The sequence below is a fragment of the Rattus norvegicus genome, chromosome 1 (assembly GCF_036323735.1).
Source record: "Rattus norvegicus strain BN/NHsdMcwi chromosome 1, GRCr8, whole genome shotgun sequence".
Classification (NCBI taxonomy): domain Eukaryota; kingdom Metazoa; phylum Chordata; class Mammalia; order Rodentia; family Muridae; genus Rattus; species Rattus norvegicus.
The window spans coordinates 203760702-203776258 of record NC_086019.1 but is presented as its reverse complement, the minus strand read 5'-3'; the positions used below and the strand labels follow the sequence as shown (position 1 = coordinate 203776258).

The window sequence follows — 15557 nt, the reverse complement described above, 5'->3', positions numbered from 1 at the left end:
AACTCACCCTCCATGAGGCCAGAGCAGCTCAGTCAGAGCTTCAGACATATCTAACATCCAGCAGATCATGAAAGGCCAACAGTTCTCTGACAGACCAGAAGGCAACACTTACTGATGGGTTCTAAGAACCCTGACTACTTACAGAGGTAGCTGACACCCCTGAAACACAAAATCATCCATTCCTATCTTGAGAAAAGGTTCCCATGCCTGTGCAGCAAGGTGACATCTTCTGGTGCTTTCTCTAAGTCCTCACAGACTATTCTTCAGTGTCCATCTTGCTCTAACTATAGTAAAGGAGAAGGAGCTGGAAGACAGTGTCTCCCACCCACCACACTTTGGTGCCTGGTGTAGCCCCACCACCACTTGGCCTCCCAGTCTCCCTGCCTCCAGCTCACCAAAGCAGCCAACACAGCTCTGACTAGATGCCAGTAAAAAGCTATGTGGTACAGGTCAGACTGATGACCTCCTGGGCACTTGCTGGCTTCACGATTATAACGAAAGCCGTGCAACTCTGCCCAGGCACCGTAAGGAGACAAGACATAGGGCAGGCAGAGAAGCCAATGGCTCTGGTGAGGTCCTTCCTGGGTTTACACACAGGCCCACTGTATGGAATATCCACATGTCCACTCACCCTGACAGCCTCCCACAGAAACACACCCTGAAGGACAGATTTGAAATGTAGCCATTAGCTATTCTGAGTCTGTCCAGACTGGCTTTCTCTGCATTCTACCCAGAAGGAAAAGTCTACTGTGAAGAAGTTTCTCTGACCTTTCTCCAACCACTGGTGTTGGTCTTCTAAGTCATTTACTTCCATAGTAGCCTCTCTACCTAAGTAGGGCCCTAGGGAGTCAGGAAAGCCACTGTGTGCAACAGAACTGATGGCCTCCTGCAGCAAGCTGACAACTCAGCTCAGAACTCAGCAACGAGAGAGTCGGGGTCTGGGAAATGAGTCTTTGGGCCTCTGCTGCTACCTGAATGGAATGGGGACCTTCACTGAAGACCTTCCCTCCTAGTATACTCTGAACAGCTCTGGACACAGTGAGAGGGAGCTCCACAGACAGGTCTTACTCCCACTCTTTTCAGGCTCTGGCATCAGAATGAGAACAGACACTATAAGTCAGCAGGAGGGTGCAACTGCATAGGCACAATAGGGGGAGGTGTTCCTTTCTCCATGACTGGGTTAAGATGCACGGCTAGTTCCAAGAGACTGAAGTGGCAATCACGGAACCCGCATGGGTCTGAGCTAGGTCCTCTGCATACACCTTATGGTTGGCTACCTTGGTGTTCTTGTGGGAATCCTAAGAATGGGAACAGGGTTTTTCCCTGACTCTTTTGCTTGCCCTTGTGACACCTTTTCCTCCTCCTGGGTTGCCCTGTCCAGCCTTGATATAACTATTTGTGAGGAAACAGAAGAGGAGTGGATCTGGGGGAGAGGAGAGGTGGGGTGGGTGGGAAGTGAAATTGAGGTCAAAATGTATGAGAAAGGGGTTTAAAAAAAAGATATCCTGCTACCAGGAGCCACTGAATACCCACAAATATACCCCTTTTCCACTACCCACTGAACACCCAGGATTCCCCCTTCCCACTACCCACTGAACATCCAGGGATAAGAACTGTACCCACTGAATATTCAGGGAAGCCCCCTGAACCCACTGGTCATCTACGAGACATCTTGTACTACAAGGTTCAAAATGTACCCCATGGGCCTGCCCTGATGAGGTGCCCCAGCTTAATTAAACACAGAAGGAATTTTAATGGCACATCACTCATTTCTATCAACTTGCTCAGCTCTGTCTTTAAAAAATAATTTTCTACTGAGTATGGAAGATTAATGTGTGACAATATTTGGAACGGAGACTACTAATGAGAAGACAGTAATCTGAGGTACTGCATGACTTCATGCTGTTCTCACTGTGGCCTCTACATTTGGATTACCTAGTGTCACCGCATGCATGAAAGGTCCTGGGCAGAGTGGAAGGTAAAAGGTGGGAGGGGTCTCACTTTTCTGCACCTCAAGTTTTGCTGCCACCAGAGAAGGTGGCACATCCTAAACACACAAGAACCAGGAGAGAACAGTTGCAAGAAGCCAGGTACCCAGTTATCTGTCTTAGAGCTCTGGGTGCCAGCACTCATGTAGTGGCAGGCATGGCCCACACCACAGAGGAATCTGGCTCTTAAACTAACACCATAGGACTTGCTTCCCTTGGCAGGATACCCTAGTCGCATGGGTTCCTTCCAACCTCAGGCTGCATCACTTGTCTTGGGGCCAAAGTCTGCCAGCTGCAGTCACTCTAGGGACTCCAGGACCCTGGCACCCAGCCTGGGGCTCCCATAGTAGTCAATACCTTTGGAGTTCCCCAACTAAGAGAGCCTCAATTAATTACATGAAGTAGAACAACCAGTTTCCTGGTGTTTGATGAGGACTCAGCAATGGAAACTCCAGTGGGAACCAGCCCAGAACCCAACAGTCCCCAGCTCTGCAGGGGTCAGAGTGGCAGAACACGTGGCTTCCCCGGGCTGTTTTCTACGAGGCACACTGAGCTTACAGCATGCAAGGATGCCTATTCTTAAGGCTAGTAATGGCTGACTGGCTGAACAGACATTACCACACCACACCACCACACCACCACAGCACAAACACTTCTCCATGAAGACATTTTACTCAAACAGCATCGACATCTATGAGAATGATGACATGAAAGTGGCCTAAACAGATTGCATTTCTCTGTCACCATTTTCCCTGCCTCAAGGAAACTCAATGCCCAAGCTGAGGAGAAACCCGTGCTTACCTACCTCTACAACAGACTTGGAATCCAGGCGGAAGTTGAAATCACCGAAGACAAAGTAGGAAACTTTTTCAAATCGCTGGTCGATGATTCTGAGAGGAGAAATGGAGACCGTGGTCACTGGTGCTGCAATGCTGACCAGCTTAATTGGGCCTGGGCCAGCTACTCCACCACACTCCCAAATGCTTCCTGCCATAAAGAAACTATGATTGTTTCTTGCATTCCAAAACCTAGCCCAAAGGCACACTGCAATCAAACAGCAGCCAACTGTTCTTGGCTGGCCAGGAGGATGTGGAAATCAGCAGTAAAAACAGGACTAGACACTCGGAGAGATCAGCATTGAGAGGAAGCAGGAGAAAATGTTGGAGAGCTTGTCCTAGGGTACAGGTATGCTTATGTTTGTATGTGAGGCCCTATGACCACAGCAGGAACTTGCTTGGGCTGCCCACAGTTGCCCTCCTTATATATCATGAGCTCTCTTAATGCTGCAGTGGCTACATCCTACCCTGATGCCTCTAAGTCACACACAGAGGGGGATTCCTGTAATAGTACCCTGGCTAGCCCATGACTTCTCCAGATTCTCTACCAATCACAATCACTTTATGAAGAATTTTTCCCACTGATATATCCAAACACACAAACATCTGGCAGAAGGACACATAGCAGCTTCTCTTACAGAGGAGCTAAGGTTTCCCAACTGCCATAGTTGCTGGTAGCTAATTAACAACTCTCCTGCTCCTGAGGCAGAACAAAAGGTCCTGGTTTCTGTTTTGAAGGTGAAATGAAGAGCATTTACAGCACAGAATTCACTGACCAGAGACCAGTAGAAGGAAAGCGTGAGTTCTGTCTAGAGGCAGAGGACATCTAGCAGTTACTGCAGAATTCACTGGCCACCCCAGCCTTAGCCACATTACCTGATGTGACAAAGTCCAAGGTAGATCAAGGGACAGGTTCATGTTTAAAATAAAATAGAATAAACTTGATGGGCTGGGGAGAGGGCTCTCTGGGTAGAGGGGCTTGCTCTATAAGCATGAAGACCCAAGTTTGAATCCCCAGCATCTACTTAAAAAGTTACTGGTTGTGTGTACTTATAACCCCAGCATCCAGGTTGAGGCGGGGAGGGTAAAGACAGACAAACCCTAAAAGCTTGCTCCCTGGCTGGCCAGCCAAGCCTAAACTACCAAATTCCCGTTCAGAGAATGACTTTTTCTCAAGGTAGAGTCTCACAGAGGAACAGGTACAGCTGTGAGATTCCCATGGCTTGGACATAGTGGACTCTTAAAGACAGGCCTGGGCCTCTCCCCGCAAACAGTTGGTCAGAGGCTCTCAATGGGGACAGAGTTGGGCAGGTAAGCAGGCATTCAGGTTCCATGACAGGGTCAGCTCCATTTGTCAGGGCATGTTCCACAGACCAGATAACAGTCAGATCTCTATGTTCACAGGCTGGTTAAGCACAGTGAGAGCTGGAGAACCCTAAGGAACACGGGGGAGGGAAAATGCAATGGTGGGGCTGAGCTAGGGGCTTACTAGCAGCTCTGGTGTCCACAGTGCTGTGCCCATGGTACTGTGCCATATATAAACACCTCACCCTGCTTCTTCTCATAAAAGACAAACAGCAAAACAGAGCAAACCTCCAGCCTCTGCTAGCTGCAAGGGTGAACACTATCACATGCAGACAGAAATACTTGATATGTCTAAACATCTGTAACTTTATCTTGTAATCTAGAAGATCTACCATGAGAAAGCTCAAGAACAGAGCTGGTGAAATGGCTCTGGGGTAAAAGTGCTGCTGTACAAGCTTGGAGAACTGGGCTTTCTACTTGGGACCCACACAAATGCAGGAGGGCATTGATTCTGTTAGGCTGGGGTCCCAGTTCATCCCTGCACAAACTAGGAAACCCCAGCTGCCCTCATTCCCCCAACCCCACCCCCACAGAGAAAATTCCAGGCTAACATGTCATTATTCCTCATTTCCCCCAAGAGGGCCCACCTAGGTTTTGACCACGTATGGACACTGTCCCAGCTCCTAGCTAGCACGTCATCACTCCTCACCTAAGCTCTATAAAACCCCCTTGCTTTAGCCTGGTTACCTGCATGATCTCACTGAGCTCCACCTGTGAGATTGGTGAACCCACCTGAGCTGCCTCCTAATAAATCTGCCTTTATCCACTTTTAATATTGTCTAATCTGGCCGATATCTGCATCACCAAGGGAGAAAAGGGCTAACAGGGGTTGGAGAGATGGCTCAGGGGTTAAGAGCACTGACTGCTCTTCCATAGGTCCTGAGTTCTACTCCCAGAACCACACAGTGGCTTACAACCATCCATAATAGGATCAAATGCCCTCTTCTGGTATCTGAAGACAGTTACAGTGTACTCATACACATAAAATAAATAAAACCATAAAAAAGCCTATCAGACTACATGTCCTCCACATGCTCGCCACGGAACACTCATGTGCCTCATGAAAACCAACATTAAAAACAATGAAGACTTTTGAGTTAACAAAGTCCACTAGTGTTTTTTTCTGTTTCTGTTTGACTCTGTTTTGGGCAGTCTTGCTACAAAACCCAGCTTGGCCTAGAACATCTGTCTCTGCCTCAAAAGTGTAGGAATTACAAAATGTACCATTCTTCCTTTTCTTATCCTGCCCTACCTCTCTCATTCTTGCTTTCCAGGCAGGGTTTCTTTGTGTAATCCTGGAACTTACTCTGTAGACGAGGCTGGCCTTGAACTCAGAGATTCACCTGCCTTTGCCTCCTGTATGCTGGAATTAAAGGTGTGTGCCACCACCACCTGGCTACTTACACTTCTCTTAATGAGAATGAATATTAAGTTGATCTAAATGTTTTGTGTACGCCTATAGAAATAATATATACACTTCAGAAGCGATGTCCCATTCAGGCATGTGCTGGTGTGTTATATGCACAAGGTGCAGTCATGTATGTCTAACTTCATTGCAAGTATCCATACTTAGAGAGAGAGATGGCTTTGAAGGACTCATGGACAGAGCACAGAGGAGAGCTACCTTGTATTCATCAGCACTGATTTCTTAAGCCTTTGCACTACAACTTCACTCTCGGGATTCTGTCTCTTCTAGTATGGAGTACATGAACCAACGCAAGCTCTGAGCTGGAAAAGGGCACTTTAGCTTTTCCTTAGTCAGAAACCACTCAGCAGGCATTCAAAGCTGCCCGGACGTTATACTGAGGCCCCTTGGGAGGCCAATGGCACCCATGAACCAGAGAGTGTGGAACAGGCCAAAGCTAAGTTCAGTGTAAGAGCATCATGGGAGAAGTGACTTTATAGGACACTAAGTATGTCTATGTGGACAAGTCAATCCACAGGTTCATGTGTGGGACCGTAGAAGCCAGGGCCTTCTTATGTCTCTTCACTAGTGTGAGAACCAAACACAACAGACTGCTAAGTGTTGATGTGATGTAAACAAAGGCCTAGGAAGCAGCACGAAGATGCGGTCTTAGAAACAGCCAACCAGGCTAGGCTTAGCCACACCTATAATCCCAGAACTCAGGAGGCACAGGCAGGCAGATCTCTGTGAGTTTAAGGTCAGAGCTAGATCTGGAAAAGCCATGGCCACACAAAGAAATCCTGTCTCGAAGGAAAAAAAAAAAAGGAAAGAAAAGAAACCACCAACTATAGAAGTGTATACATACTTGGTTAATCAAAAGGCAAAATCCATGTTAAGGTAAATTATTTCAAAAGCCTATTTCAGATTTAGGCTGAGCGCACTAACTTTAGATTCCTGTGTGTACAGTGAGAGAGGCCTGCGTTAGGGACCATTCCTCACTCAAGAGGTGCTGATGGGCCCTGGCTGGGTCCCACGCTGGGCCTGTGATGACCCAGGAAGGCAATTTCACTGGCAAGTCTTGATTCCTGTAAGACTATCATTAAAAACCTAAACTTTATCATGCTTTCCTGCCCTGCTCTTTTTGATATAATAGCCCAAGCCAATTAATAACAACACCCATCTCTGAAGGTCGCACAGAAGCAGCAAGATAAAGGGGCTGTCACGGCCCAGGCAATCGCCTGAGTGCCAGGCCGGCGTCCCTCACAGCACTCACTTTTAATTTCTACATAGTGCCATTTGGACCAGAAAAAAAAAGAGTTGTTTTAAAATTAATTACCTTGTCAGTAGCTATTATGATTAAAAAGTAGGTCCACATCAATATCATGTGCCTTATTCAGAAAGAGAATTACAAGAAGAGCCATAAAAATCAATTTTTTAGGCCTGGAAATGGTGTCCTTGTTTGACAGGTGATTCCAGGATATGACATCCCCACTGGGGGAAGGGTGTCTTTTCTTTATCTGGCCAGGGGCCTTGTTCTCCATCTGAGTACATCAACTCCCATAATGCAGTGGGCTCTGGACTTCTGGAGGAAAGTCACAGTGAAAGCCACCCCTTCAGCTGTAGTCACTTGCATGGCATTTGAACCCAGAGGTGCCTTGGACCTGCTGAGGGTCCCTCTGGTCGCTGAAGCCACAGAGAGCACCACTGTAACATCCCACAGGGCCTAAGAGACGAAACCTGCATGAGGCTGGTTTGCTTTTTCATCCCGAGGAGCTGCAGAGATCTGGAGGTGGAGTCAATCATGACTTGTCAGCCCTGCTACTGAAGTGCGGTGAGCACACTGGTGAACTGGCTCCCTCCCTTTTAGTCTTCAACCAGTCACTGGTACATTAAACCTTTGGCATTATACATTTACTTAACTATGGAGTCTATATAAACTTAGAGATCAACCAAGGTTGGTTTTGTCCCAACTATAGGACAGATCATGTTTCTTGATCAAATAATCTTAAGTAGCCAAAATGACTGATAATATAAAATGGCTAAATTACCCCAAATATTTGAAGGTAGTTTAATTTCCTAAAAGCTTCTCCTCACCATAAGTCACCTAGTGACCAGCTTCTCACAGGTGTGCTTCAGCCACTGAATAAAAAGTAAGTTCATCCAGCAAAATTAATGGCATGACCAACCTGAAGCTCCCAATCCCTGTGGAGGTGCTGGGGGAGACATGATCTATCCCCATGAGGCCTGAAACCCTGGGGACTCTCAATTCAGAGGGTCTGAGAAGTGAGAGAGAATACCTCAGAGGCAAAGCCCTGGCAGTAGTAGGTCCTCAGAACACCTGGCATGGCTTGGGGTAGCTCACAGGTCTACCTGTGCTCAGGTCTAGTCCTAGCAACCATAACATTCCTCATTGACTGGGTCCCCAAGCACAGTACCCTTACAACATGGACACTTTCCTATCTTGCCACCTCATCCCGTTCCTCCAGCAGCAGCCATCAAGCCAGGCTACTCTGAGGCTCCTGGTCCATAGCACCACAGAGGACTGCTTCATGCAGCAGAACAATGACAATCTGGGCCACGTGGTTCTGGTGAACAAGCTACCATCTCAACCCTGGCCTATGAAAACTGATTTCCTCCTGAATGGCAGCCAGCCCCTGCAGGTTTAGCAGGTTTATGGTCCATGAATTCCTTCTAGGGAATGACCCAGGGTCAGTGCATTGGAAAAGGGGCCTTTAAGGAGGTCAGGAGGTTATTAGGTTAGAGGGACCTGACATGACAGGAAGAAGCCCCAGAGTTGTTGGCTTTGTACCATGCAAGGACACGGTGTCCACAAGCCATCTTTAGGGCCTGGTTTGCTGCCCTTAACCTGAATTTCAACCTCTAGAATCACAAGAAAGGAGTCTCAGTTGAGTCCCTTGTCTGAAGCCTTTTGCTGCAGCATCCAGAGCTCCCTGGGACAGTGTCCGTCCCTTGAGCACTGGCTACGGACAAAAGGACAGCAGGACAGGCAGGGAAGACATGGAACATACCTAGACTCTTAGCTACTGGCCAAGGCTCCTTGTAACGTGGACTCTACCTTCTTTCCCAGCACTCCAGGAAAGACTGAAATCACTAGTGGAATGCTAGAGACTGGGTTCTTTTCTTTGGATAGGGATTGGTCTCCTCTCCCATTGGCAATGTGCGGACATTCACTGTGTGCTGGGGCATCCTGGGCCATACCCACATTAGTCTTCTCAACTTTGCCAAAGCCATGGCCCACTTGGAAATAGTATCTCAGCTGCTGGGAGAGCTCTGTGCCCACTGTGTACCCTAGCATGAGGATTACAAACCGCACATTTGCACCTCTGGCCTCTCTTCCTAGCACTCATCGTTCCTATTTGCTTTCTAAGTATAGGACCTAGACACTGAATGTACTCCCCCCACCCACCCCTGCAACACCAAGACACCTCCACTGGGTATAAAGAAGCCACAAAGCTACACAGAAGAGCCTTAGCCTCCCGTTGATGCTTTATTTCTTATGCATCATCTGGCAGGAAAAACCACAGCTGAGATCTCCAGAAACTGAGCCCCCTCAAGTCTCAGACACCCATGAGCACTCAAAGCGATCTCAGCTTCACCAGCTGCAGGGAAAGAAAAACTGCGCTGCCTCCCCAAGATTGGCTAGAAGTGGGGAAGTGGGGAAGGCACCTTTTAAGAAGACACTGAGACCCTCTAAAGGGAGGCTCAACAAGAGAATGATGAGGCTCCGTCCACCAAGGAGTACCACCAGAGCAGACAGAATGCTGCAGATGCAGGCTGAGTGTCAGGAGGCCGTCACGGCACTCCTCAAGCATGGCACTCGCATGCACAGAACTAAACTACACATGTGTGCTGATCTAAGCCAGAGGCATGGAGAATAAAGAGATGTGCGCTTTCATTAGACAGACACAGTGAAGCATGCAGTAGAATGCAGACACTGCGTCCAGGTGGCACTGTGCAGCCACACAGGCTCAGGACACAGACACAGGGCACCAATGGTCCCTTACTTTGCTTTATTTCTTCAGAAGAGGGAAAAGGAGGGCAAAATGCACATGCCGACCACTGAGCAGAGCTGGGTGGTTTTCCATCAGAACTCTACACACTTTGGGGTGCCTGAATCCATCTTTGTAAAATGAAGGGCATACTGCAAATTTCATCAGTCACCTGAGACACTGGCCTGAGCCTCAGTTCACTCAACTGCAACTGGACTTGACATGTTCTAGCCTCCGTGCTCCCAATGGAACTCCTGGCAATGCTGGCACAGGCCTTGGGGTTTCAGGCTGAGGATTCGCACAGCAAGCCTCATTCACTATGGGAAGTCTGTGCTGTGTAGGGTGAGCTCCGAACAGTGGGTGACCTGAGGCCTCCATAGGCACAGCCCACAGAGACACCTGCACTCCTCCTCCAGGGCAGTGCGCAGTAAATGAGGTGCAAGAAACAGCTCTGTGCGGGCCACAGCAGAGCATTCCGGGGTGACCTAGATCCTTAGCCGGGAGCTCGCCTTTGCCTAGAGACGCAGTGCTTTTCTTCTGTTCACTGAACAGCAAGGCGAGTTCTGGGAACGGCCTAAAGAGAAACATTTAGATTGGAGGGGTCTTTGAGCAGCCTGACAGCTGACGGATGACCATCCATAAAGCGACAAAGAGGGGCTGTGTGGCAGCCGGCGTCACATAGCCTCTCCCTGGGAAACTAATTGCTCCGGATTGTCCAGAGGAACATTATTTTTCTGGCAATCATTTCCTTTGAATGCCCAAAATGAGCATGAAACAACTCTTTTCACTGGACATAAAAGTTAAATGTCCCAATGTTGATCAAATTAACTTCAGCACTGTGACAATGGACTGTGTTTGTGAGAAAATAATGGGGGGACAGAGGGGTGCTTTATGCCAGGGCTTCACAGTTGTAATGTAAAAATGTCTCTGTTGAACTAGCTAGGCCACATTTCAAAGAGGACACTGAAGGCTCCTGTCACTTGGCAGAAAAAAATCTCATTTCATGGGCTGAGCACCCGGGAAGGTTTCAGGGCAGGCTCACAGTTGCTGCCTCAGGGTCCTGGTTTAGCCACCCCACATGCCCCCAAAGGGCTAACCTTGTGTCAAGAAGAGTATCACATCAGTAACCAGTGCAGGCACCTCCTGGAGCCACAGGAGGGTGGAGGCGGCACAGCATCCCCAGGCTCTAGCACAGACAGCTCCATCTTCCTGGGCCTCTGGACCCGCCTGCATCTCTCAGAGCCTGGCACACTCTTTACAACCTACGGGTTTTCTTTTAAAATCCTTCATAGAAGTGTATGGTGGCATACGCTTTAATCCAAGCAGTCAGATGGCAGAAGCAGGCAGATCTCTGTATATTCAAGGCCAGCCCGGTCTACAAAGCAAGTTCAGACAGCTAGGGCTACACTGCAAGATGCTGTCTCAGGACAAAGTAACCCCTCCACACACATACATCCATGTGCACACACACATGACTTTAGGCTAAAGAGTAGGTTCAGTGGTTAAGGATAAATGTAGCTCTTACAGAGGACCCAGGTTTGATTCCCAGAATCCACATGGTGGCTCCCAGTCCCAGGAGAGCCAATGTTTTCTTTTGGCCTCCATGACTACCGGGCACATATGTGATATACATTTGGGCAAAACATTCATACACATAAATAATAAAATAAATCTAAAAAAGTTTTAAATCTTTCATTAGTAGATATTTAAGGCTAAAACCTCATAAATTACACAAAAATAGAAACATTACTATCTGACACAATTAGTCCTGGCTAGCCAGGCCAGGCATGGTGGCTCACAAGAGCTACTCCAGTACTCAAGCAGCTGAGGCAGGAGAATTGCTGTGCATTCCAGCCCAGTCTAGGTTACAGAGTAAGTTGCTTTTTAAAACAATGACAAAAAAGAAAGAAAAGAAGAAGAAAGAAAAAACAAAGAGAGAGAAGAAGATAAACAATACAAAACAAACCTGCAAAGGAAAAGAAAGGATGGGAAGCAAGGCAGCCCTAGGTGCTTATGCTGGCGTCAGCTCAGTCCCTCCCTGGCTCCCATGTGTCAGGTGTCTGCGTGTGCTGGCTCTAGTGCGGCCAGGCAGGCAGGCAGGCAGACAGACCACTCACAGCTGAGGCTCTGGAGAGTTGTGTCAGTTGACCCTTGGACTTGCTTCTTTATAGCTTATATTAAAATAATCTTGGAGAAAAGTTATGATATACTAGTGCCTTGGTTTTAATAGCATCTTTCTTTCTCTTTTGTGGACAGGGATGCAAGACTGTCCATCCCTGGGTCTAATGCCTTCACTCGCCATCTCAGACGAAGACAGGGACCTACAGGCTGGACAGGGAGATTAAACCAAGAACCCAGCCTCTCTATTCCAGCCTCCTCAGTGTCTCTTGCAGCTCAGTGGGGCCTGCAGACAATGCTCACACGGTTCCCAGTGCTTCTGTGAATACAGCGCTGTTGGTGGCGGTGTCCATTCAAAGGCCAGTACAGCATTGTCCTCCCCAATCAGCACAGTAGAATGCAGTCTGCTGGTGGCTGCCAAAAGGTTAGCCTCCCGATGAAAGGGCGGGCCATTATTCACCACTCCTGCAGAGTGCCCCTTTGTGCCCAGCAGCCCAGCCCTACACTGCGGAGGTCCGGATCTGCGGCTGGCTGAGCTCGCCACAGAAGCCATTCATTGGAATGCAAAGATGCAGAAAAGTGGCCCCCAGACCCAGAGGCTGCTTTTTTTGGAGGCTGGAGGCATGGTGGTGTAGGGCAATGACATATTCTAATGCCTTACTACACTGACAAGCTGACCATGGTCACCAGGACTGATGGACATTTGGTCTCTCTTGGCTCCCAGCTCCCTGGGAGGTCCCAGAAAAAGGGCTATGGAGCAAACAGTAGGAAAAACCGTACAGACAAGGCCCTTGATGCTGGCTGCTGATTCACTAGCCCAGGAAGGCAGTCCCATGGAGGCAAACACCACTACCATATGCTCCTGTCAGAAGGGAGGCTACAGGGGACCTACCCAAGACTCTAGCAAACTCCTTGAAATTGAGACATGATCCTGAGGTAAGACATTATCAGCTGAGTGCTATTCTTGGGATCTGGTCTTGAAGGGGGCAGCATCAGCCATTTTTTTTAAACTGTAGAAGCTATTGAGCAACACTGTCATGGTGCCTCCACACAAACATAGCTAAGCAGGGCCCACAGCAGAGAATACTCGAAAGCAGGGCGGGTCAATTGTCGTCAGGAAGAATGATTTGAGGACACCAAAGGTTGAGGGGGCCTGGGCTCATAGACTGTGTGGGAAAGTTAGGCATGGACAGGAACTGGACATTTTGTTGGGCTAAAGCATCTGAACCCACTTCCAATCGCCTGAGCTGTCTCCCACAGTAAATGCTGAGTGAGGCTTCAGGCCTGGTACAGCACCTGCTCAGCCATCAACTCCAGATGAAAGAGAGTGACTACATATGGATTTGCAAGACAAGCCCCAGATAGGGGCAACAATAGGAGAAGCATCAGACCCATTTCCCTTATCTGTGGTTCTTCTGCAGGGACTTAGATGATAACTGTGGCACTGGGGGTCTTCTCTTACACTAGACACTGGGAGAAGTCAACAAAGGAAAGGAACCAGTGAAAGGACCTTAGGCTGACCTCTCTTGTGTGATGGCATGGCCTCCAGAGGTCACCAGCCTGGTGCTTATTTAATCGTGGCACAGGAGTGAGACTCTATCTTCTAACTCCTTGTAGAGAGCACTGCTTCAGAGGCACATGAAGGAGGAGCTCATAGACCAAGCTTGCTAATTGCCATTGCAGGCAAACGTGGTAGGGGACTCAGTGGTTCCAGCCCCACCCTACAGTGGCACCATGGTCCAAAGGACCCAGCTTTGCCTCTTATTTTAGGAGCACACTTATCTATGGCACAGGCAAGCATGTACAAATTTGCCCTGTACAAGCCTCACAACACATGTGTGCATTCACACACACATCATGCTCATACTCATCCAAACATTGTATGTACATACTTATGTTCACACACACATACTCACACACCACTCTCTCTCTCTCTCTCTCTCTCTCTCTCTCTCTCTCTCTCTTTCTCTCTCTCTCTCTCTCACTCACACACACACACACACACACACACGCGCGCGCGCACACTGTGTAAGGACTTCCCTAGCAACTGTTCTTTGGGACCTGGTCTGATGCCAGGGACCCTCAAGGCACCTCCCTAGGTCGCTGGTGATACTGGGGCATGCCCTAGGACCTCCTTTCATGAGAGTCTTAGTTCGGCCATCAACAACATTCTTCTACATGTCAAGAAGTGGCTCCATGGGTACCCTAGGTAGACTGCTTTTCTTCTGGTTCAAACATCTTCCAAGAAGCCTGGACAGGCTCAGGGAGTACCCTGCCCCCTGCCACTCTTTCTTCCTGACTGAGTCAGGCTTGGCACATCCCAACCAGTGCCTCCTCTCTCAATGACACAGCAATGATATGACTGTCCCAAGGACAGTAGGTGATTTGGGAATCACGGAATTCTCTGCTTAGCATAACGCCTATACTCATAGATGGCCACTTCTTCAAGAGAACAGATAGGAAGTTCTCTAGGAAAGTGTGGAGGATGGGAGAGCCTAAAGAGAGGCCAGGTATAGGCTGGAGGGAGGCTAAGATCTGAGTGGAGGTCAGGATGGGCTGAGGAAAGGAGATAAAAGCCAAGCCAGACAAGAGTCCATATACTCTCATTCCTCTGAGCTCAATGTGTTGCCCTGCTCTGGGTTGTTACCAGACTTCTAGGGAACAGTGTAAGTATCAGGAGGAACCAAGATTATTTGCCCAGGTCTGTGGCAAGTGGCTATAGCCAACCAGAGTCGATCCTTCCCTGTCACATGGCAAGAGGATCAACTTGAGGGCCACAAGGAAGGAGAAAAGTCTAGATCTAGCTTCTTGGCTTCAGAGAATGCCTGTCTATAAGTCAGAAAGATACTGGTATCCAGGTCCAGATTCATCCTATCAGTCAGGGCTACCATCTTCTCTGGATGACAGTCTATTAGTCCTGACCCATTCAAGGTCACATAGGTCATCACATGCAGATCCTGTAGCCAGGGTGGGTGGGAGCCCCAGCAGAAAGTAGGCAGTCTCTAGCCCTGATAGCCACTAAGGAGGCCACTTCCCTTCACCAGGCATCATCCTGTGCCCAGGAAGCACACCCAGGCCAGCTAGACAGGAACAAGACAAAGGCAGGAAGAAGGTAACACATGATGAGCTGGGCAGCAGAGCTTCCTTGAATTGAGTCAAGCTCTACACCCCAGACACTCTGAACAGGGACAGATCTGTGGGAAGGATGCTGCCTGTGGCTAGCAGAGCACCAGAGGTGTCCCACAGTTGTGGTGATTCTGTGATACCATACTATGTATCTGCGTCTCCCCTACTCCCCCACCAATAGAACAGAGAAGGAAAGAGAAACACAAACACCTATCCTCAGTCACCCTAGAGTGAACTACAGCATTGCCTCCTCAAGCCAAAAGGCATGAGACCTTCAGTTACAGCTCCAATAAATCACCACAAAGATGGGTACTCTAGCTAAGTGAATATGAGCTGTTTCTCTTAAAAGAAACAGAGAATATTCTAGAACTTCTGGTAAGCTGTCGACTCATAGGCTGCTCCTCCAGAGGGTGCTGTTTGGGATTTACACCCTTCTCAGGGTGAAATTCCCAAGGGCCACTGTCAAACAGGAAAACACAAACCATGAAGAGCCTCAGAGTAGCCACAGTCATGCTGAGGAGTGGCTAGGGTCCAGCACTTACCTGTCGAGCACATAGCCCAGAGCCTTGTGCCTGACACCCGAGTACACAGAGGGGCTTGTCTCCCAGGCCACTAAGTTGGATGCATCATGAAAAAGATGGATGTTCACCAAGTCGAAGGCACTGTAATGAACAGAGGAAGGGACCTGTTAACCAAGAGCTACAACTCC

General features: G+C 48.6%; 1 protein-coding gene across 3 annotated transcripts in view; it reads right to left on the bottom strand.

The window, feature by feature from the left end:
- Inpp5a (inositol polyphosphate-5-phosphatase A) overlaps window positions 1–15557 on the bottom strand; it is a 190360-nt gene that overhangs the window by 33777 nt on the left and 141026 nt on the right. For all 3 annotated transcript variants that reach the window (XM_006230486.4, NM_001108923.2, XM_063269679.1), the window contains exons 8-9: window positions 15391–15510; window positions 2794–2878 (exon numbers count right to left, since the gene is read on the bottom strand). In XM_006230486.4, the coding sequence (XP_006230548.1) occupies window positions 2794–2878; window positions 15391–15510 (205 nt within the window). The remainder of the gene's footprint in view (window positions 1–2793; window positions 2879–15390; window positions 15511–15557) is intronic.